Source organism: Theobroma cacao, chromosome 6 (assembly GCF_053813885.1).
Source record: "Theobroma cacao isolate CCN51 chromosome 6, ASM5381388v1, whole genome shotgun sequence".
NCBI lineage: Eukaryota > Viridiplantae > Streptophyta > Magnoliopsida > Malvales > Malvaceae > Theobroma > Theobroma cacao.
In genome coordinates this window covers 26,360,520-26,385,008 of record NC_142644.1, presented here as the reverse complement: position 1 = coordinate 26,385,008, position 24,489 = coordinate 26,360,520, and the positions used below count along the sequence as shown (strand labels likewise).

The window sequence follows — 24,489 nt, the reverse complement described above, 5'->3', positions numbered from 1 at the left end:
GGTGAAAGCCTGAAACAGGATATATTTCATAAGTTGACTTGAATTTCACTTGTTCAAAGTAATGTAGTAAATTGAGTGCTCGATTTTAAACAGTTCTCTTTCAAATTACTTTCAGATAGCAACAAAAAAAGCCAAATGACATTTAGAAAGCAACAAATTTTGCACAAATCATTCATTACATTGTATGCTTATTGGTCTAGAACAGTAGCCTTAACCAAACTTCTCAGGACAAATTGTGTTCGTTCTATTTTGGATGCTACGAGCCACTTCCAAAGATTGAAAACAACTTTACAACCTGCTTTTTCACATTGTTACATTATCCTTCTCATGCTTTATTTGGTCACTTAGTTGTTCTGACAGCCACCATGATCCTGAGTCCATTCTGCTCCACACGCATAACAAAATTCAAACTTACATCTGCAACCACAAGCGTAGACAATGTCCAATAAGCTTGAAGATCAGACAAGAAGCCTAACCAGATAAAGTTATTATAATAGCTATTGCTTTGCACCAATCTCTAACAGAGAGCTAACGGTTGATGTAATGAGGTTCGGATCAATTTGGGAACTTTTAGTTCAATCCTGCCCTCCCATCGAGCGTTGTTAATTTCAAACGAAATTAGTTTCAAACAGAAATATCACAAAATTCTGTGAGTGATTTCTAAGCAGCCAAGCATAATTCAAAGTTTCTGATAAGGAATATATTATAAAACGTAGACTGACCTGCAAGTGATATGTAGACAACCTTCGGTTCTTTCTACTATGATATGGCAACTGGAACACCTGCGCCATTTATTCTCTTTGACAAGCTTCCTCACCATGAGGTCTTCTCTTCCTCTCTCATCCTCAGTCAGGTTCTGATACTCCTCACAATCGATCCCGGGATGCCATGGAACATGACATTGGGCACAGAACAATCTATGGCAGAAGGGGCACTCACATTCTGCGATGACTTCTTGGTTATCATTCAGCAACAAGGCCGAACAATCCTTGAAAGGACAGTAAAGTCGTCCACCCGTTGCACAAAGTAGTTCTTCACATAGTAAATCCTGCCAAAGATTGACCACCTCCTTAGGAAGCAGAGGCCTGCATGCTTCCAGTTCCAAAATGACTCTGCAATTCTCCGCTGGACACATAATTATAGTTATATTTCCCTCGAGCTTTGCCTTTACATACATGCTAATGCAATCAGAACAAAACGAGTGAGAGCAACCCGAGATTGGGAACATTTGACGCCTTTCTTTTCTTTCAGAACATATCTCACAGAAACTTAGGGAGGATTCACCAGCTTTTGTTGCAGACTTCCTTGCCTTGGGCTTGCGCATCGATGAGGTTGCCCCGATATTCATCTGCCTTGAGGTTGAGGATGACCCGGTTTCTTTGACTGAGAAAAATATTGCGTCTTGAAATTGCAACTGTTCAGCAAACTTGGCATCTAATTGCTGTAAATCTCCTCCTTCGCTTCCATCAAGGACTTCTGACAAGTAAATCTCTTCTGCAAAATCAAAATCAGATGAACTTGTTCCCATGTTGCAAGCAATTACTTACTGTCCTAATCTTCTTTCTCCTGCTATTTAACTAGTCGCTACGAGAACCATGGTTTATAAAATGGCTTAACCTCGAAGCTAATTTCTAACTTGCTAGGAAGATGTCCTTCCTGATTTTAACTTTCGCGCAACTTGCTAGGAAAACTTCCATTATGATTCAAGCAAATTTATTAAGAGCTAAGCGATGGACTTGACTTTGATTTTTCAACTTGGCCAAAAGAAAAAACAAATGAAAATGGAGAAGAAGGTGGACTTGTGCTTTTTAAGTTATTCTTTTAGGCGCGTGAGTTACATTAGCGTTAAAAAGAAAAGAACAATTCCTAATATTCTATTCTCTCTCTAGAAAGCCATGCATATGTTCACACTTGTCTCATCTGTGCACTATAAAAAAAACTTTTGTAAGTTGCCTGTGGAGATGTCCTCCTAGACAGAGCTGGGTCAAGCATTTGATTGGATTGCTCTCACTCACCGCCCAAATCTAAAAACAAAGAAAGAAAGGAAGGTACTTTCTACTTACCAATCACGCAGAAAACTTTTTAAAAAACGGAAGGATTGACCTGTGCCACAGGACTTGTGTGTTTGTGTCAACAACAAGATGTACTTGTCACGCTAAATTTGATCAAAGATCAGGATCAATTCATTAAGCCAGGAGACCTAATTAATTATCTTGTGCTTTTATTTGTACACTTTATGTAACACAAAACAGGTGAGGTATTGGTGATTCAGGAACTAGTATTGGTGGAACTATTGCTGGCGTGGCGAGCACCCATGGACCTGAGTTCAATACTTAAAATTTTTAAATTTCTTTTTTCTTTTTTCATAATTGAAATAAGGTTTCGTCAATATGATAATCCTAATCTTGAGTCCAAATAATTTTCTCATTTAATTATAAAAAAAAAAGTTTTATTTTCACGGTTGTGCTATAAAAGAAGTATGTGGATACTGTCAAAGTAAGTTTAAATTGCTTGCAAAAAACAAAGTATGGTGTCTAGATTCAAATTTTCTTAATAGATGAACAAAATTTTAGTGATATACATGTTTTGCATAATGATGCAAGTATATGGATGAGTTCTATCCTTAAGATTTTCATGCTATTGAAAACATAAATAAATATAAATATTATTAATATAACTAATTTCTTTGTTTTTTAAAATTTATATTATTTTTCCATTTTCCATGATTATTATATAAACTTTACAAAAACAATATTTTGATAAATGTGTGAGAATAAGAAAAAAAATGCTTAATATTTAATGTAAAATGGGTAAAATATATCCTAATCAACTTAAAATAAATTATAATGATTACATGTGTAAGTAGAAGAGAAGAATAAGTACATATAGGGGTGAGCAAATGAGTGGATTGAGTGATTTGGTCAGTCATACTTAATGACTAAATGGATCAAATATTTTTAAAAAATTGATCAAAATCTACCAAATATAAAAAAAACCAAACCGACCAAACATAGAATTGGTTCGGTCGGTTTGATTTTAAACTAATTGACCAAAATTTTATTACTTTTTTTTTTACAAATTACAATATTCAAACTTATAAATTTCATCTATAATTACAAAATATACAAAAAATCTCAATATATTAAAAAAACATACATTTGTTCCTTCACTCACAATTGGCAAAGACTTGCTTTACTTTCCACCCACACACAAGTTCAAGTCCTTATATCCACAAAAGTTTAAACATTTTTATATTTTATTAATAAATGAATAATTATTTATGATAATAAACTTTAATATATTTATATTAAATTTTACTATATAATGAATAATTAATAATAATAATATCTTTAGATATTTATAATATATTAAACATTAATATATAAGATAATATATTTAATATTATTAAATTGTAAACAAAACTAATATTATTTGGTTCTTTATTTATTAACTATTGACTAAATTTATTATTTTGTAAAATATTAATTACTTATTCATATGTGATAGGTAGATTTTGCTAAGAACATCAAACCTACTAGAGTCTTTACCTATTTTTGTTAAAATATTTATTATTTACATTTATTATTATGTTGTTCAAGTTAATATTTATCGTTTAAAAAACTTTAGCTATAAAGTATAATAATTCATGATAATCTTAATTTTATGATTGTTGTGGTACAAATTTATATAAAAACAAAGAAATAATACGTAAATTAATAAAATATGTTTAATACAATAAGTAAGATATGACTTAATTATACTAAAATTTTAATCGTTGTAGATTTATTATTTTGTAAAAATCAATAAAAATAAGTAATATAGAGTATTTATCTTGTTTGTTAAATGAATAAAATATTTATATTTATTTTACTTAACTCATTTAAATACTTTTTAAAATTTTATTAATTTTCGATTCTCATGAGATATTCTTGACTTTACGATAAGTTTTGCTTGATACGCATCCTATAAGATAATAAAATTGAAATTTGAAACAAAATAAGGGAAAGCATAAATTATTGCTGAAAAGGTGATTAAGCTTGCAGGGGTTGAACTTATATTCGGATGGGCCTAATGCCCATATGCATGAGGTATGTCTGTCGCAAATGGACTTTGGCCTACTGCTACTATAATTGACATGAAAATTTCAATCAAGCTAATTGACATATGGGAAAAAGATGCTGGTGATTTTACTCTCCGCACCGTTTTTCCATTGGTAACTATATGGAATATGGTAATGGCACTGCTGGTGCAATATTGCTCAGGCTTGCGTCTAAACCCCTGGCTGAATAAAAGTGCCATGTATTAGAGCGTAAGCATCGCTTTCCTTGTTTGCAACGGAAGACAGATTCCTACAAGAGAAGAAACCAAATCGAAAGGAGACTCACTTGGCTTTTATTCTCCTCTCTTGATCGCACCTAAATATGAGTAGTTTCATAACAAAAAGAATCCCACTTAGGATCCTTTTCCATTAAGCATTGTTCTAAAAGTAGTTTCATATATGCTTTCACTTGCTTTAGCAAAATTGCTCGTCTGTTTCCAGAGCTTTTTCTTTGATAGGACACTTCTAAAATTGTCACAAAATTATGATTTTTATACCTTCAGTTCTACCACAAAATCATTAAAACAAACAAGGCCTTCAGAGTTCAATTCTGTATTGAAAATGAACTGCTAATCGAGAACAAACTTCAATGGACAAACATCTTTTCACAACAATTAGTACAGTTATTCTTCTTGACCTTTGCAAACTAGAACACCACACCAAATCAAACTTCTGAACATATTCTCGTTTCCACTTCGATGCAAACAGCTTTCAGAGACAAAAATCAACTCAAAGGTATAATGTTTACTGTGCTCTTGTTGTCCTCTTAATTCCTCTGGCAGCCGCCGTGATTCTGATTCCACTCTTGTTCACAACCATAACAAAACTGGAATTGACACCTGCAACCACAACCATATAATCAACTCCCTCATCAATCCGAAATACTCCTTTTAAAATTATTTTCTTGCACAAGAATTGGATCAACCCAAATTGAAAATTCTGTTGATAAGACAATGTCTCATTTCCATAATTCTAAGAGTCCAGTATAAACACATCTATACGAATTAAAGGAAATTTATCCCATTCAGTGTATTGAAGGATAACATCTACCTATCCAAACGCCTAGTACTTTCAAACTGGGCCCCTTAGCTAAACCTGAAAATAAGATGCTCCAACAGAGGAACATTGACGTTTTCCTGGGAAGCATCTAATTTGGATTTGCTCAACTAAGATAAGAGCAATGATACTGCAGAGCGCTGCCCTTATGAGCTAGTATTATAATTCAAAATCATTGATGAAGTAATAGTATTAGAGATTAGTAGAATTTTAACTGACCTGCAAGTCATATGTGGGCAACCTTGTGTTCTTTCCACATAGTATTTGCAGCGGGGGCATCTAGCCCATTTCTTCTCCTTTGCAAGTTCCCTCACCATGAGATCTACCGTCCCTCTCTCATCCTCATTAAGCCTCTGATAGTCCTCGCATTCAATCCCCGGATGCCAGGGCACATTACACCGTGCACAGAACAATCTATGACAGAAGGGGCACTCAGATTCTCTAATATCTTCTCCTCCATTGTCATTCAGCAATGGGGCTGAGCAATCCCTGAAAGGACAGTAAAGTCTCTGCGATGTGTTAATAAACTCTTGGCAGAGAGCATCTTCCCAGCGATGGACTACCAGATCGGGAAGCACAGGCCTACAAATATCAAGTTCCAAGACAGCCTTGCAATTCACTCCAGGGCAAGTAATTATCGTTATGCTTTCTTCAACCCTTGTCAAAACATGCTTGCTGATGCAATCAGAACAGTAAGAGTGAACGCAGCTTCCGGTAGTGAACATCTGATCACTTTCTTTCCTTTCAACACAAATCTCACAGAAGCTTAACGAGGATTCACCAGCTTCCGTTGTTTCCATCTCCAAGAGCTCTAGATGAGGCGTGGCCTGGATTAATATTGGCGAGGAAGCATGGATTCTACATGGCTTCGAGACGCTGGTTGTCATTTGTGAAGAGATTGCAGATGACATGAGAGCCTCTTGAAACTGCAACTCTTCAGCATACTTGTCATCAGAAGGAGGAAAGATTTCTTCTTCATCTTGATCAAAGAGTGCTAAGTAGTAAGAATCATCCACAAAATCAAGATCAGAGGTTGGTTTGATTTGTGCCATGGCTTATGATTTGGTATCCGTCTCTACAAGGCAGGGTTTAGTAACTTTTTAACAAAATGGAGGAAGTGGCATGACCTTTCAAGTAACTTATCGCCTAAGGTGCCAATCCCGATTGAACTTCACTAAGAGGTAACCTTAAAAACTTTTGACTCTTTCTCTCCCCCTTCTTTCTCTCTCACTCAATAAAGCTGAACTTTTTGACTTCTCTTGACTTGACTGTTGTGCCTATGGCTTCTCTTTTGTGGATTTTTATGTAGAACAGCCTCTTTTATTGGCCATAACTGGGAAATAAAGCATTATCGTGTTATTAATTTCATAGGAGTAAAAATGTTATAAGAAATGTTGTATTTGAGACGGTACATCTGTTAATACCCTTGTTAAATATATTAATATTGGAAAGATTCCTTTGAAAATAATCTCTTAGTACTCTTATCAAGAAAACACAAATGGAAAAAATGGACTTTCCTTAAAATTCTTTTAAAAATAAATATTTGAAGATTTTTAATTGTGGCAGCAATCAATTATTAATTTGAAAAATATATTTAGAATTATATCTGTTCTAATTTCTAATTATTCTCTCATCATTATTTTTCTTTTCTTTTTTTTTTTTTGACCAAACATGAAATAGATTTCATCACAAAATAGTATATACGATACATAAATCAAGCTAATAGTCAAAGAACAAAGGCAGATAGCAAAATTGAGGACTTAGAACCAACTTTCGATGCACTTGCTATACAAAATACATTTTAAATAGGAGTTGGAAGACTATCCGTATTAAAAATGTGTACTAAATAGATGTAATAAATTCAATCCAATTTTTTAGGCACATCCCTTATTCAATTAAGTTACTATCCCTTTTCCGCCTAGCCAACTAAACTCACTTTTTTCAAAGACTTAATACTCGTTATTACTTTACGTAGTAATTTTTATTTCTACATTTATAATAATCATTAAAAAAAATAACAATGTAAATCTCATAGATTACCAATGATTCATGCACTCAATTCATATTTTTTTCTTTATGTTATTTTTTAATCTATTTTCTCTTTTTTATTATGATTATTCACATTTAAAATTTAACAAAATACATAATCCACCTACGTTTATTTCCGTAATATTATGTAAATTGTGTGTTTATGATTAATCACATATTTTCAAAAGTAAAATCCAACTAAATTAAAAAGTAAAGAACAAAAGAAAATTGAACATCTCAAATGTTGTATGACACGCATGTAATCTATCATCTTTGTTCAAGACTTACATTTTCCTGATGTTTCCAAGATAATATCACATGAAAAGTTTTTCCCATGGTACCACAGCTAAAAGGCCAAACTTCCAATCCAAAACATAAAACAGTAGTATTACTAGCCGCGTGCTGGAAAGGCGAACACCCCACGCGTAGAAGAAAATACATCTAGTTTCCTGTCCAAGGCCCTGGAGGCACCTGGGCCGAAGTGTCTATTGTCCATGTCAAAAATGGAATCAAATCCTTGGTTGATCAACTATTATTGATCGTGACTAAATTCCCGAGAGAAAACAAGAAGTCGGGAAAACTACCGGCTTGGTGATTGTGCTTCCCTGCAGGTCAGGGTTCAATTTCATGTTTCGCTTCCCCGTTATATTTATATCCCCACTTTATTAAGCACCCAATAATCGTGACGTAGATAGCTAGATAGCAAAGAACTTCAGTATTTGATTTTCTATACTTTTGGTAGGCGGCCAAGTCAATAAACAAATGATATCCATTCAATTACTATCATGAAGAAATTTATGAAAGAAGATTTGGTTCTTTGAAACAAGGGATACCCTCTACCCCTGAAACTTCTAATCAGCAATCACATAAAATCTATAAACCATCTATCCCTGAAAATATACAAGGCATCATCAGGGATTTAGGATACTACATTAATTAGTCGCTCTAAAGTACTGAAGCTGCTTGTTTATTCCCACATACCAATTTTCATTAGGTTTTGCGCGGGAGCTTTTCACTCTTCAACCTCGTCAATATCGTGGTTGCTGTTGTGCTGATATGGAGTGTACTCCTCCATCGGGCAGGCCACGGCAGGTTCAGGTTCCTCTCCGTTGAAAGGATTTGCATCTGATTCCTGCAACTTTTCAAGCTCTTTCATCCTTGCTTCAAGAATTTTGATTTGGTCCTTGTAAAAGTTCTCTTGGTAGTCCATCTGAGAAACACCATTCAACTTTCACTCTTTCAGACACCAATAAAGTAACTTAAAATGTAATAGTACTTATTTCCATTAGCCCCAACCTAATTCTTAAAATAAATTTTATCTGGAATTTGTCAGAGTATTACCTCTTCCTTGTTTTGTTCATGCAGTGATTGGACTCTCTGTTTAAATATATGGATGTCCTTTGTTTTCTGTTGCAGGTTCCTACTCAGATTTCGAACTGATTGTTCAAAAGTTTTTGCACGTTTTCTTTCTTGTGCAAGCCTGTCCTTCAACCAGATAAGCTGTTGGCTGTCCTCGCTCATTTTCTTGATTTCATTCAGAACCGCCATTTGATATGATTTCAGCTCATATTTGACCTTTGATTTACCTGATCAATAATAATAACATGTCACTTGAAAAGAAGACGAACTGGAAGCAAGAGTAAATCTTATGCATGTTAGTTGTTCTATAAGCAGAGGATTCAGTTGAACGATCCAGGACAGCTAATTAAAACCTTCAACAGTATATAAAAAGAGAGACAGAAGGGAGAGAGCACCTTGGCAATGCTGGTTAAAGACATCCAGGTCTTCCTTCACTGCCATGAAACCATAAAGTTGGCGCCCCCCTCCCGGCAGGATCACGTCTGAACAGAAATTCCAGGCAAATCTATCCAATCCTTGCTCGACAAAATTCTTATGCAGACGCTCAGCCTCTAAATAACCTACTGCTGAGCTCTCAAAAATCAGGACACTCAAACCACAGTGACCTTCAGGACCATAGGAGTGTTGAGCCTTCAAAGCAGGATACGAGCTGAAGTGCTCAAGAAGCTCTAGACTTCCCATGCCAACACACTGAAATCCAATACAGTACAAAGAAGTTCAGATTGCTTATCAGATGAAAGAATTTACCTTTTCAATCTAATCAGAAGTAAAACAAGCATTAATAAAGACAACCGAGATTCAAATTATTCAACTGTTCATAACAAAAAGAAAGCCTGATAATCTTACCTTTCCATCCTTATAAATGTTTGTCATTGTGTTCACAATGACAACAATGGGAGGCCAAACTATTTCATGATCTCTGGCATCCTCTTTTAAACCTTTCCAGTTACCAAATACTGTTTGGCCAGCAGGAGCAATTGAAGTTCCCTTCCTGCGCAGCTCCTCCTCTAGAAGCTCTGCAAGCTCCCGGTGTCGCTTCACCCTTCTTGCTCCAATGTTTTTGGCATGTGCTATTAGGTCCTGGATGCTTCTGTACCATTTGATGGCACCAGGGCCACCTTGGCATGCTGGACAGTGCCACAAGGTTTCGTCAATCTCCTCAATATTCAACGCGTCTATTCTCTCAAAAAATTCCTTAAACGTTTTACTCTTCTTGCGACTCTCATGGCTCTTTTGACTTGTATCGGAGTCAAAGTCATCTTCATCATCCAAGGTATCATAATCATCTTCATGAACAACATTCTGAACTTCATTTACCTTAACAACATTTCTGTTGTTATTCTCTGAACCCTTTAAAGGATTGGGATGCCGAGGACCCCATCGTTTGGCAGTACCACTTCCAGCTCTGCTTTTGGGTTTCCTCTTGGAGACCAGCAACCAGTCATTATCTATTGCTTTGCCCTTTCCCTTGGGATCTTGGTTGTTATCAATACCAGCAATTGGAACGTTCCCAAACCTCAAACTCGTTTTTGCATGTGATTCATTGCTGGATAATTGATTTAAATAAATGTCAATCAAAATTTTCTCACTAAACACAGTTTATCAGATAAAGTTGAATTATTTTAAATAAGTTTCTTTACCTTCTACCATAAATCAAGTGGTAATTCTAAGAAACACTGACCTGGAAGTGTTTCGTGGAATATCTCCCGTCCTTCTTCCCTTGAACTTGGGCTGGTAATGCCCCGTTGGTCCACTCCATCTAGGACTCCACGCCATGGAATGCTCTCTTCCTTTCTCATCCCAGTTGATCCTCTGTTGCTCATTGCAACTAAGACCTGAACTCTGGGCTTGCCCTCTTCTTAACTCATCCCAGTCGATCCACTGTTTCTCAAGGCAATTAAGCCCTGAATCCTGGGGGATAGTACATTCCGTGCAGGACAATTTATGGCAGACAGGACACGCAGATTTCTTGAAGGCTTCAGCAACTGCAACTTCCTGATCTTTTAGAGTCTTGAAGTTAAAAGCTGGACATGTTACAGACTAAGCGTTATTTTGTATCTTTCTCCTTACATAATCATTATGCAATCTATATAAAAGCATTTGAAGTTTGAACATAAAAAATCCTGTTAAAGCAAATATCAAAGATGCTTAGGGATGACTAACCTCTCTCTAACTCTTCCATCTCTAACTCTTCCAGAGATTGCTCGGAACTTGGCGATGAAATTGCTTGAGGTGTCGATATTGAAGATGGTAATGGTGAGGATGATGACGATGATGATAGTTCATTTTTGGTAATTTCAGAAGCGATCATGGACTCCTTGAGGACCTCCTGGAGCTGCAACTCTTCAGCAAATGTGGCATATGAGAGCTCGATAATCTCGTTTTCGTTCGCGTTCCCGACTCCATATATTAGATCAAATGCAAACTCTTTTCCCATGTTACTGTTGTGTTGTTAATTCAGCCTATGCCCTTCTTCACAAACATGACCATCTGTCTAGCTGCTACTTATAACTTGGTTCGCAATAGCTTTCTCTGAACTTAGCTACGAAGAAGTTTCTTTCGTTGGGCACAAACTACTTCGTTGGAGGATTATATTGGAAGTCTGTTGCTGATAGGTTCAGTCTATAACCCTTTTTGACAAACATGACAGTTGTATGACATGCAATTTCAGGTCCCAAGCTTGGCTTCAAACTTAGCTGATAAGAAGTTCTTTTTCATTGTTATATTACTGGACTTGCTGCTTTATATTAAATTTCTATCTGTGTCTAGTCTTCTTTTGAGAAAATATTACAATTTTCATTTCTGTAATATACACAAGTTTATAATGTAAGAGTTGTCAAATTATAACACAGTTGATGTCCCAATAACTTGATCTCAAAGTTGGCTCAAAAGAATTTTCTTCCATTGTGCGATTACTAGTTGCTACTTCGTTAGAGGTTTATTCCTTTTGACATACATGACCACCTGTCCAGCTTCGACATAAAGTTGATGCCCCATTGGTTGTCTCAAAAACTTGACTCGCAAGCAGTTTCCTTTCTTTTCGCCACTAAACCACTTCGAAGTTTATTGCTCTTGGACTGGATTAGATTGGTAAGACCCAATATTCCAATGCTCAGGCCAAGAAGCGTATACCCCTTTAGCCTAATGTCTATTCCAAGAAGATTCAGGTCCAACATCTTTCTCTTTTTCTTCCGGAATACTGAAATTGGATGAATCTTGTACTCTCATGGGTGTGAACTGTGAATTGCTCTGAGGCATGTTGGAGTATAAACACAAAACATAATTTAGATCTTTCAATTATGGAAAGCATTGAAGTCCTTGGTCCAATAAACCGAACTTGATAAATACTCATGATTCAAACTAATTTAATGGATTTTAAATAGTAAATATTTGAGTTTACTTCCTTTTTCTTTTATTGGAACTTATATAGTTTTCCTTTTTATTCAAATGAGCATCAATCCTCAATATTAAGATGACTGGTGAAAGTCTGAACTTGGTCATTACTTACTCCTATTACCTCAATTTTATTGAATTTATCTTTATATTTTTATTAAAAATCAACTTAAAAACAATTGATAAACAATGTTAAAATTTTTCAATTAAATTTGATTATTTAATTTTTTTTATTGATGATGTGATATGTCAATTTAAATTATTTTTTATCACATGGCACATTTTAGTAAAAAGATCTTTATTTTTAATAAAAATATTAAAGTTGTTTTTTTAGAATTTCAAAAAAGTATTAATTATTATTTAATTTAAATAAAATATGATATTTTTTAGATTAATATGAGCAATGTAACAAAAAAATTAATCCGCCTCAACATGCTAGGTCATCATTAAAATGTCACATCATCCAAGTTAAAATCAAAATTTAAATACTATTATCAATTATCCTAAAATCAATTTAATTAAAATGTAGAGATTAAATTCATTACAATTAAGATAACTAAAATACTATATAAGTCTCTAAATTATCTCAAACATTTCAAATCAACACCCATCCTTTTATTCTACTCAATAAGTTCTTATTTTATAATTTTTACTTAGATAAGCCATTTCAAGATGAAAAAAAATGTCATTTCTCTTATATGTGACCTTAACTATTGTTAAACTCATGACCCATTAACACTTTTGCACTCATTGTAGATAACATGATTTTAATATGACGAAATTTGTCGACTAAAATTATCATATATCGGGTAGAAAAAATTTCTATTCAACCAAGTTTGTCATGTCAAAAAACGTTACATTACCATTCGCATGTGTAGAAGATGCAATGCATTTAAGTACTGTGAAAGTCACATGTTATCTTGAATATAGTTTTGACAACATAAAAACTTATTTAGATATAGATTTTTTAGGTGTAATAAAAGAATAAAAGAGTAGTTTTAAAAAATGAAAATGTTTGAGGTTATAGAGTATTTTAACCTATTAGGAGAAAGACTGTAACATTCAAATTGAAACAATAGAATCATTGAATAGAAACTTAGATGAAGATGTTTCGTGAACTTAATTTTTTAAAAAAAATTATGATTTTTTTAAGATACTTAACTTAGTTTAACAAAATTCCCTATTTACAAAATCAAAAAAACAAAAAAGATTCTCTTCACTTGCCCAGGAAAAAGTAGTATAACATCATTAGTTAAATAAAATTCTTTTACTTACCCACTACAAAATAAATAAATAAATAAATAGTATTGTTGTGTTTTTCCTATCAATTTTTTTTCCCATTATAGGTTGAGCAACACACACATGCAAAGGCCCAAAAAAAACACTTGAACGTAGTAGAGACTTGGAGTATAATAGTATCGTCGGTAGGAGTGATTGAGGAACTAATAAAGTGTTTGGTTAAAGAAAATAAGACAAATACTCTTCCGCTACATGAATCTCGTCTCAATAAAGTGTTTGGTTCCGTGTTTTTAATAGTGTTTCAATTTGACCATTTGCGCCCTCCAGGCAGACTAGATCAAGGATCAGAAATTATGAAATATCCGTAAGAACAGAAAATGGGGAAAAATTAGCATTGACCAATTCTGGGATGATTAATTTTAGCTAAAAAATGTCAAAAAAGGCGCACTGGAATTTTCTCGGTTTGGTTACGGACTCATGGCAGCAGTAGGAGCCAGGAACCCGACGCCCAACAAGGCAACAACAACCGCCACCAATTTAGCTTAAGGTTAAGCAGTCATCCTAACCTCATCAATTGCCGCCATTATACTTCTATAAAAATTGCATGACCCCTGCCTCCTTTGCTTTTGTCTTTTCAACAGAAGAATCGGTTCAAAAATCCAATAGCAAGAATACAAAAATTAACAAGTTTTGACCCGGTTGAAATTGATTTTGTCTAGCCTCCTACGGAGGGATTTGTTCTTGGTCTATGATTTCAATTTTAAATCTCGGATTCCATCTAATTGGAGGTTTATCATTTACTATCACAACAAAAAAACTAATTAAAGTTTATTTTTTAAAAAAAATTATTTTCTGTAATTATAATATTATATTGATGTTATCTGTAAACAGCATGATGAATTTTTATGAAATATATTTTTGTTTTTTCAATAAAATGAGAAGAATTACTACTAATAATTAGTATAAGGAACAACTAAACCCGTGAACAGGAAAAGTAGGAAAAATTAGTAATAGTAAAACAATGAACAAAATTTTAATTAATTATTCAATTATAAATTTAAAAAAAATAAATAAAGGAACTTAAGCATAAAGGAAACTATAAGGGGCATTTGGTGTTATGAAAGTCTTCTATTTTCTTTGTAATTTAAACAGGTGTAAGGATTTTGCAATGTGTGGTTTGTAAATAAGTGAAGGAAATGTCTTTGTAATTGTAATATTATGTAAGGGAATATCATTCTCTTAACTCAAGGCGGGAAAATACTTTTCTTCAACAAAACGACAGTTAAAAATATTTTTTTCCCAATATATCGTCCGACACTTTCATTCTATTTTCTCTTCATCTTCCTATTCCCGCTGGCTTGCACGTGTCAATGAAATCCTCTTGTACATGATGGTTGTTGTTGTTCTTACAACACAGAAAGCAAGACTTGACTCTTGCACATGTTTCTTGAGGATTCCTAAGAGCACCCCTCATTCCAGTCTGAAGCTTATCAGCACTAGCACATGAAGGCATCTTGTTTTTTTTTTTTTTTCTAAAGAAGATGAAAGCATCTTGCTGATCCGCAGAACATGGAAGGGATGAACCCTCACTCTCAAATGGAAAGCATCCTTCCCAGCATATTTGGCCATGTACTTGTTGCAATCAATAGGAGCATACCGGATCCTATTTGTTAAAAAATAAAAAGTTGTTATTGAAAGTATTTACTATTTACTTTAAAAAATGAAAAGAGAAATCATTAGTAAAAAAGTTTAAAGATAAAAAAATTAGAAAATTTTTTGGATAGAGGTTTTTGTTATAAGTGTGATAATTTTAGATATTATTATTTTTAATATTTATAAGTTTTTGGTAAAATTAAATATTTAGTAATTTTATATATTTTAATATTAAAATATTATGTTATTTTTATCTTGTCATTATTTATTATTTTAAAGAATAAAATTAAAAATTAAAAATTAAAAATTTATATTAAAAAAATATAAATTTATTCAACTTTATATTTTCATGTATAAAGATAATTTTATAAATTTATATTACATTATCGATAACGCGTTATCAAATCAAACAGTAAAATGTAATCTTCTTATAATCACATTGTTTGTAATTATAATTTTTTTCATGTTATACAAAATTGTAAAATTATTTTTTCAATAATTACATTTTCAGTAATCATATTCTCAAGAGAACATCAAACACCACTTAAAATAAAACCTCATGTTGTGTAAATAAATCATAAATGCACGTGGAACTATGATGGTGAGTTACCGATTTCTTTTTGTAGTTTGCGGATGTAACGTAGTAATTTTCAAACCTCAAAATGTAGTACAAAGGCCATGAAAACGTAATGATGTGCTGAAATAAAAGGAAAAAGACACCCAGATTGTTGAAAATACTTTATATTATTATTTTTCCCCATTTCTTCCGTTAAGAGCTGTTGAAATTTGTTTCCTTATTGCTTTATTGAGAAGTGAAACTTCCTCCATGAAACAGAGCATACATTTCTTGACAGCACCCTTCACAAGAGAAAGACAGACAAATAATAAAATCAGCGTCCATTGCTGACTGCCCAAGATGCCATGTCACCTATAATATTTGATTTTCAGCCCAGTCTACCTATGACCCATGGTCATTAACTGAATTCCGGTTGGGATTTTGTCTTTTCTTCTTGAGTTTGATTTTTTCAATTCAAAGACATCTTAGACATATTCTACGTAAATATATATATATAAAACTCGAAATCATATACTCAACATTAATCTAATACAATAAGGAATAATAATAACCATGGCAGTAAATTTAAACAGCGGGGTGTCAAAGAATGGTATTTTCCCTAATTTCTTTTATCATCGCGATCATGATATGAACTTGCCTTATCAACAAATTGGAGGTGGGCTTGATGAATATGCAATCTAGAAAAGGCTCGAGACTTCAGGGAACTGAGACTGGGCTTTGGGTCTTGCTTACAGCAATCAGAGTGGCGGTAGGTAAAGGGCAATGGTTCAGCAGAATCAAATTTCTCCGACGTATTGTGGTAGGTAAAAAGCCGTCTTGACATAGGCCACATCTCTTGAGTCAACTTGCCATCTTTCACAACCAACGTGGACCCCATCCTCCCCACCAAAACCACCTTCACCAACCCTCCAATGCCCCTTCGTTTCTCCAATCCACGAACACCACAATTGTCCTTTCACCATCTTTCCTACTTTTACCCTCCAACAATCCCCCAAATTCCCATACTGTCCTTCCACCAACCGTCCTCACCAACTTTAATCTGCACTATATATCAATATCAATGCTAGCTATCATTTCCTCTCAGGGTCCAAAATAACTTACAAAGCCAAAAACTTTCAGCACATTTTTTCTTTGCGCAGCTCAACTCCCAAAGTCCCCGATGGCACCCCAAGCAGAATTGCAACAAGAAGAAATCATTTATCGCTCAAAGCTTCCTGAAATCTATATCCCTAAGCACCTTCCTTTACATTCATATTGCTTCCAGAACATATCGAAGGTGGCCTCCCGGCCCTGTTTGATTAATGGGACGACGGATAAGGTGTACACGTACGCAGAAGTTGAGCTCACAGCTCGCAGAGTCGCGTCAGGACTCAACAAGCTTGGCATCCATCAACGCCAAGTGATAATGCTTTTGTTACCAAACACTCCAGAGTTTGTGCTGTCATTTCTCGGCGCTTCATACCTTGGCGCCATAGCGACGGCTGCCAACCCCTTTTTTACCACTGCGGAGATATCAAAGCAAGCAAAAGCCTCCAACGCCAGGCTCATAATCACGCAGGCCTGCTACCTTGACAAAGTGAAGGAATTTGCCCAGGACAATGACGTCAAGATCATGTGCATTGACTCAGCCCCAGAGGGCTATTTACATTTCTCTGAGTTAAGTCAAGCTGACGAGAATGACCTCCCTGAAGTCGACATCGTTCCAGAAGATGTCGTGGCACTACCCTATTCGTCAGGAACCACGGGGCTCCCCAAAGGGGTGATGTTAACTCACAAAGGTTTAGTCACGAGCGTGGCGCAACAGGTCGACGGAGAAAACCCCAACTTGTATTTCCACAGTGAAGATGTGATCCTATGTACTCTGCCCATGTTTCATATCTATGCCCTGAATTCAATTATGCTTTGCGGGCTACGTGCTGGGGCTGCAATTTTGATCATGCAGAAGTTTGAAATCGGTTTGTTGTTGGAGCTGATACAAAAATACAAAGTGACAATTGCTCCGATTGTGCCACCTATAGTTTTGGCCATTGCTAAGTCATCGGAAACTGAAAAATACGACTTGTCTTCTGTAAGGATGTTGAAGTCCGGGGCGGCACCGTTGGGTAAAGAGCTTGAGGATGCTGTAAGAGCCAAGTTTCCTGGTGCCAAACTTGGGCAGGTACGAGAGTCAAATTTTTCTTACATGTCTTTGGATTTCTGCTATGTTAGACTCGGTCCACCTAAAGTTTTGACAAATCTTCATTTAAAAGGTTTCAAGTCAAATTCATTTGATAAATCAATCTCCATATGCATGTATACTTATATTGACGTGGGCTTTTCAACAAAAAAAAATATTGACGTGGATTTTAAAAGAACTTGTTTTTCATTTTTTTATTTAATAAAATTCTTATAATAATATCTTTTCACATTTGTTGAGAATCAAGTGATCATCAATGCTTGAAATTGTGTTTTATTACAAATATTATTATGATCACAAATTCAAATATTACACTCTCATAACTAAATCATCTTTACAAATATAGAAGAAAAATTGATGTTCCTTTTAGGGGGGAGGGGGAGAGAAAACTTATTTTAGGTATACTGTGCATATCCGGAAAGACAGCTGAAAGTTTCCTTCTCTTTTCCAAAGAAGGAAAAACATTTTTTTCTTTCTCAAGTCTTTAAGTTTTAAGATGCAACCTCCACATATTTAAGCGTATATAAAAATAATAATAAATAATATTCTTAATAACATGTCATATGTAATGATTTACATCTGAAGTTTGATTGTGGCTTGTGACTCAGCACTCGTCACTGATTAAGGTTGTGTGCCTTCCTTCCCCACCATCTGAAGAAAATAATAAAATAAAAATTAAATGGTACTCCCATAAGTCTACATTTTTCCATAAATCCTTCACCAACTCCTCCTTCCAAAGAAAATTGAAATGAAAATACTGGTACCTAATTAGTTTTCAAAGATAAGGACACCTTATCCTATTAGTAATTTGGGGTCGAGGTATGATGTTATATAGCCCCACTAAACTCTTGATAGAATGGATATCGGGATCACGCTTTCCCTAGCCAATCATCACCCAAGTCTCTTGTCCAACGCATCTAAGCATCTTTACTGCTCCACTAATAATTTCTTTTTGGCTTTAAACTGGTGGTGGCAGGCCGGCTACCTACATATCTTTCCGTTTAGTTTGGTATCTTGGGCTTTTTCAACAACTTGACGACACCTACTTTAACGCACTTTAATTGACTATGACTGTGATAAAGGACCCTATTTTTAATTGCAAAGTACATTTACAGGGATACGGAATGACAGAAGCAGGACCAGTTCTCGCAATGTGCTTGGGATTTGCTAAGGAACCATTTGAAATAAAATCCGGGGCTTGTGGGACTGTGGTGAGAAACGCAGAGATGAAAATTGTTGATCCTGACACCGGCTCCTCGCTACCAAGAAACCAGGCTGGAGAGATTTGCATTAGAGGAGATCAGATCATGAAAGGTAAATTAGTAAAAACAAAAATGCTTTTCCATTTTCTGTACTAAAAATGGTTTACACCAAATTTGAATTTTTCACCAGTCTTGCAAAAAAAAAAAATCATGACCACGTCTGCTGAATATTCCAGGCTATCTTAATGACCCTGAGGCCACGGCCAGGACCATTGACAAAGAAGGCTGGTTACATACTGGAGACATTGGTTTCATCGATGATGATGATGAACTGTTTATCGTTGATCGATTGAAGGAATTGATCAAATACAAAGGTTTTCAGGTTGCTCCTGCTGAGCTTGAAGCTTTGCTCATTGCCCACCCTGATATCATTGATGCTGCCGTGGTGGCGTAAGTGAAATAACCATCCATGTTTATAGTTTCATAATTAGTTTTTTGGTTTAATGTCCTCTGGCTTACTTAAAAATATTTACCTGCAATTTGCAGCATGAAGGATGAAGCGAGTGGGGAAATTCCTGTTGCATTTGTTGTCAGATCAGGCCATTCACAACTCAGTGAGGATGAAATCAAGCAGTACATTTCAAAACAGGTAATTTAGGTTTTGCTAATTTTAGGCAAGAAATAAAAACAGAGATATACTTTAAACATTCTTGCTACAGACGGTGCTCATAACTGTGAATGGTGAAAGTGGTCCAGTTTTGGAGGGACAGAACTTACATAAAAACTTTTAGATCAAGTTCGTAAGTCTTTTTAATGATCAAATGAAATTAAAATTGATAAATTAATAAAATTTAATGAAAAGATCAATAATATGTAAAAGTTTAATTAAAAAATACTAATTATATATAAAATTGGGTCACAGTAAAAATTTTGTCATAATATTTAATAAAAATATTTATTTAAATAAAATATCAAATTTATTCAAATTTTGTACATTTGATTTATGTAATAAAATCTTTTAATTAATCAATTTAGATTTATCTTATAATTTTGTAATATATTGGTTGGGCTTTCCTGCAATCATGCAATGCCAAAGTTGAGCCCAATCAATTCGATAGTAATCCATTAGACTAACTCTGGCCTCATTGTTTTGGTAAAGTTAAAATTAAATTAGAATATTTGGTTAAATGGTAGATGATACATGCATCTCATCTAATGTATTAAACATATATTAATATTGCCTTGGTAATTGATGACCCTGAATATGGTGCTTATATACTCCGCAATGGTGCAGGTGGTGTTCTACAAGAGAATTAGTCGTGTGTTCTTCATTGAAGCCATTCCAAAGGCACCATCAGGCAAAATTTTGAGAAAGGAATTGAGAGCTAAACTGGCTACTGGAAACTATTGAAACTAGTTTCCAGGTCCCCACACCGCCATCAAAGTTTGAAATAATATACACCGAGTGCAAAGGGTCTCTATTATGTAGAAATGGTACAGTTCATATATGTTCCTCCAATCTGCTATATGAAGTGAGCTTGGAAAGAATGTAAATTATGAGATAAAGAATCCAATCTGCTAGAGAACGTATTATTTGATTAATATCCTGTTTTTTCTTTCTTTTTTTTTCTCATTGGTAAATTGAAGAAGATGAAAGTGCTGATTATTTGTAAGAACATTATGTCATAGCAAATTGCAAATTGAGACCACAAAAATAATTCTAATATAGATTTCCATTTTATGGTAAATTCCTTATGGCTTTAGATATTTGTTTTGGATAAAGCCAATCTGAATTCTGGACCACCCAGTACGAGGATTTCTTTTCTTCTCTTTCTTACATTTTGTCAATTTTGTCTGCTCTGCTCCACTTATAATTAATAAGTGGATGCCTGAAACAAACAAATATTCAGTAAATTTGATCAAAAACATATAATCAAATTTCTAGAGTAGCTTATCATCACATCATTCGTAGGCAACTGTTAGAATGCGAAAGCTAGCCAACTGCACCTGATATTCGAACTCCACTTGCATAAAAACAGCTATTATGGAAAAGACTAAACGAAGAAAACTATTCACCGTGTAGGTTGCTTGATGCCCTCTTCGGACCGGCATATAAAATCATACAGACAGAAGTTTATACATATATTGCTATGGATACAAGATGCATAAACTATGCCTTAATTGTAGCACAGTTACGTAGGACATTTTGGTCCCCCAATTGTGTAAAATATTATTTTCAATCTGAAAACTGGCACTCGCTAATCCAGTTCATGCTTGGGTGCCTAACATCTGTCATCTCCTGGCAAATTGAGCGGACTCTTCCGTGAATTTATCAGATCATGCCATACTACATGTAATCCTTAAGTGACAATCACAAACATTATTACACAGCTCAACCATTGCATGTGTGAGTCTGTAAGTGTTTCCTCCATTCTTTCTTCAGGGCTATTGCTTAATTTATGGCACTTCTCCAATTACCCAAAATGAATTGTGAGGGTTGGGTAAGTGCAGGAAAAAGAAAAAGTGATATACTTTAAAAAGGCCTAATACAAAGTTTACACTTAACCTTAATAGCAACAGGCAAACAACTTTTGTTATTACATAAGAGTCATATACCAACTCCACCAAGATCATGCTTGAAATCAGCTTGGTGAAAAAGCAAAGAGTGCGGCCATAAACTTCTCCTGTTCCCCTCAAACCCAATGGGATTGCTCCAATCAGGTCAAAAACACAAAAGGAAACTAGGAGAAAATTGTAGACATACAGCACCGTAGCCCATAGAACCAAACAGGGTTAGCATGTGTGATGAAGCCTAATTAATGGGGAGTATAGAATTCATTGCTGGTGAAGATGGGACTGATCAAGAAAACACAATTTGAGGATGTGGCTTGCTAGTCATCACCATGAATGTACCAGCAAAGGAGCATAGTGGCACAGCGGCGCAGGATGTAGAGTCGAGCACGTTGCTGCTTAACCAAGGAAGCACACTTGGTGGAGAAGCCATGCCCCTTTCTCTTTGCAGAGGCCTTGACTCCACAGTTGTATTGTTGGGAGTGAAACTCAGCCATGGCTAATACAAAAGTAAACTTTCCTAGAGCAGCTAGACAAGAAAAAAAGCTCAACGTAGAGCTTGGGGTCGTGTGGGTTAGGGGTGAAGTATATATACAATTACAATCCCAAAATCCGAGAAAGGTTAACTGGAATATGAAGGTAGCAAGTGAACATGGTCAGGTTCAGAAACTGAGGGATTTGCATTTGCATGGAAGATGCAGCATAGTTTTCTATACAAAAGGGGAGTGAACGTGGTCCTTAGGCTTTTATTGCTTATTCAATATAATTGCCTCATACAACAAAAGAACTACTTCTCTGCCTTCTCCTCTATAATAAACTTTATTGGTTGGAAGCGATGAGGAAGATCGATAATCAATTAATTAAGTAATGTGGATTAAGGAAGTGGCAAAGGTGAGCATAAAAAGTGGAGAGCTGTTTAATGAAGACAAGGCAATGGATTTGGCTTATGGGAACACTGGCCCGGCAAAATGGCCTCAATTTTGAGGTAGGACGTTGGTTTGGTTGGATTACTTGGATTTTCTCCACCGTGGCTCATACTCCCAACTCAATTTACGAATTGTTTTCTCACTCGAGAGAATAAAATCTTGAGCATTTTTTTTGTCCTCCAAATAATGGAAATGTCACTGAAGGAAAGAGGTGAAAATCAATCTGTCAGCATCCGATATTATTTTGTTGGAGGTGAAATTAAAGATTCAAAATACCAGCTGTTTTATATATATATAATGTCAACATTATTTTTAGGAATAGCAACTGAGGTAAGATATTCTATTTAATCTCAATTAAATTTTTTAAGTAATATCCAAACTCATTGTTAATATTTACAAAAAATCTGCATTCAAGTATTTAATTATAAATTACAAGGTACCCATTTTCAAATTCAATGCGACTTAAACTCAAGATAAAAAATTAATTTTTTATTTATACTATTAATAAGAATGAAATTACTAAATTGAAATTGAAAATCATATTAAAATGATTAATAAATTTTAACAAGTACTACATTAATTATAAGTAATTTATAAATAAAAATACAAAATTAATATTTAATATAAAAAATTATTATTTATAATTTAATTTGAGTAATGAGTATAGTAACACCATTTTTTTTATAAACAAGTACAGTAACACCACTATTGAAACTCATGACAAGTAATAATTTTACTATCCCAACTTTACTTGAACTCCATTATAAGAAATCTTAATCTTAATTAATGAGATTGAGTCATAATCATCCCTAATTATTTTTTGAGGAAGTATGTTATATAATTATCAGTGTCCCGTATGGTTTCGGCTATTGAAAATATACCAACCTTTGATTGCGTCTCTTCTGCTCTAATGTTCAAAGACCATAACAAAGCAAAAGCTTATATAAAAACTAATTGAACTGCAAGCTGGTACCCTAGAGCTTATTAAATTATTGATGTTATCCCAAGATTCTGCATTATCTTGCTTATGATTTGTCGATTTCCATGGTATAAGACAAACTATGTGAATTTCTTGAACCAAACACTGTACAGCTAAGTTTGCTTCAAGGAAAAGATCATACTTTGTGAGGAAACCATCAGACTAACATTACTCTGTTGACTATTCAGTAATGCATGCTTACAGCTGAACCTAATCACCAAGATTTTCAAAGTATATTGAGTATGATCGTTCCAACAAATCTGGATACGGAATCTTTATTTTTTCTATGTATCATGTTTCTAGTCAATGGAGACACCTCTATCTCCATTGATATACATGTTTTGCTCAAGTCCCTGATGCATAACATGCATCCTATGTCACCATCACCAAAAAATGCTACTGCTGATATCTCCTGCACTTCCTCTTTAAAGCTTTTAATACACATTTTTTTCTTTATAGGCTTCTAGTATAAGATAATAAATGATCAAAAACGTTGAAAAACTTCAATAAAAGGAGGAGACTTGATCTCAAGTCTTCATTTCTTATGCCAGCAACAGGGTTAAGTTTTGTTCTTTATCAGCTCTGACAGCTTTGGACAATTGGTATTCTTATTGCTCATACATGGTATGAAATTGAAGCTCTGCTTACATTCAAATAAAGAATACCATACGATGTTTACAATTAACAAAGTGCTCCGATGGGGAAGAAACAAAGAATATCAAGCGATAACTGAGTAGCGTTGACTCTTCAAACGAGGAACATGCCCCTTATCAAATGCCTTACTTTACAAGTTGATCACTAGTTCATCATCTATGTGCAATGTATGTGTATGCTTGCGTGAATTAAAAGCTGTCATCTCTCAATCTTCTAAAAACGAGTACAAGGATAAGTACATCTGGTTAGAATTACATAGATTTTTGCTCACAATCTTTATCGACGGTATACGCTTTTGGATGTTTTCCTACAACTTGGAAATGCATCAAAGTAAGATAATGATACAGAAGAATGTAGACGTGCAGAACTAATAAATCAATATACTTATCATTTCCATTTTTATAATGAAATGAGTGAAGATGCTCCCTTTGAGATTTGAGATAAAGCCGACTTTTAAGAAACCTGACAAAATATAAATCACCATTCACTAACACTGTTCGGAGTGAAAGCACTAATATAGAAAATCAAAAAAATATCCCTCAACCAGGGTAAACTTTTCCTGGACGGTAACGCCAAT

The 24,489-nt window shown here is 34.5% G+C and overlaps 5 protein-coding genes across 5 annotated transcripts; 1 reads left to right on the top strand and 4 right to left on the bottom strand.

Annotated features, from left to right (window-relative positions):
- Positions 1-141: 141 nt before the first annotated feature.
- On the bottom strand, positions 142-1,741 carry LOC18596335 (E3 ubiquitin-protein ligase RSL1-like). Its single transcript, XM_007024744.3, has 2 exons — positions 723-1,741; positions 142-417 (listed from the first exon to the last, which is right to left on the bottom strand). Exons 1-2 carry the CDS (start codon positions 1,526-1,528, stop codon positions 345-347), a joined length of 879 nt encoding a protein of 292 aa, XP_007024806.3. The 5' UTR covers positions 1,529-1,741; the 3' UTR covers positions 142-344.
- Positions 1,742-4,475: 2,734 nt separating this feature from the next.
- On the bottom strand, positions 4,476-6,437 carry LOC18596334 (E3 ubiquitin-protein ligase RSL1-like). The gene is made up of 2 exons (XM_007024743.3): positions 5,375-6,437; positions 4,476-4,938 (listed from the first exon to the last, which is right to left on the bottom strand). Exons 1-2 carry the CDS (start codon positions 6,205-6,207, stop codon positions 4,866-4,868), a joined length of 906 nt encoding a protein of 301 aa, XP_007024805.3. The 5' UTR covers positions 6,208-6,437; the 3' UTR covers positions 4,476-4,865.
- A 1,497-nt stretch (positions 6,438-7,934) lies between these two features.
- LOC18596333 (uncharacterized) lies at positions 7,935-10,980 on the bottom strand. The gene is made up of 6 exons (XM_007024742.3): positions 10,706-10,980; positions 10,224-10,566; positions 9,389-10,088; positions 8,938-9,232; positions 8,525-8,769; positions 7,935-8,393 (listed from the first exon to the last, which is right to left on the bottom strand). Exons 1-6 carry the CDS (start codon positions 10,977-10,979, stop codon positions 8,196-8,198), a joined length of 2,055 nt encoding a protein of 684 aa, XP_007024804.3. The 5' UTR covers position 10,980; the 3' UTR covers positions 7,935-8,195.
- A 5,494-nt stretch (positions 10,981-16,474) lies between these two features.
- On the top strand, positions 16,475-20,530 carry LOC18596332 (4-coumarate--CoA ligase 1-like). The gene is made up of 5 exons (XM_007024740.3): positions 16,475-17,562; positions 18,696-18,894; positions 19,019-19,232; positions 19,329-19,431; positions 20,077-20,530. Exons 1-5 carry the CDS (start codon positions 16,564-16,566, stop codon positions 20,191-20,193), a joined length of 1,632 nt encoding a protein of 543 aa, XP_007024802.3. The 5' UTR covers positions 16,475-16,563; the 3' UTR covers positions 20,194-20,530.
- A 664-nt stretch (positions 20,531-21,194) lies between these two features.
- LOC18596331 (small polypeptide DEVIL 19-like) lies at positions 21,195-22,387 on the bottom strand. The gene has a single exon (XM_018123013.2). The coding sequence runs from the start codon at positions 21,848-21,850 to the stop codon at positions 21,674-21,676; it is 177 nt and encodes a 58-aa protein (XP_017978502.1). The 5' UTR covers positions 21,851-22,387; the 3' UTR covers positions 21,195-21,673.
- Positions 22,388-24,489: the final 2,102 nt, after the last annotated feature.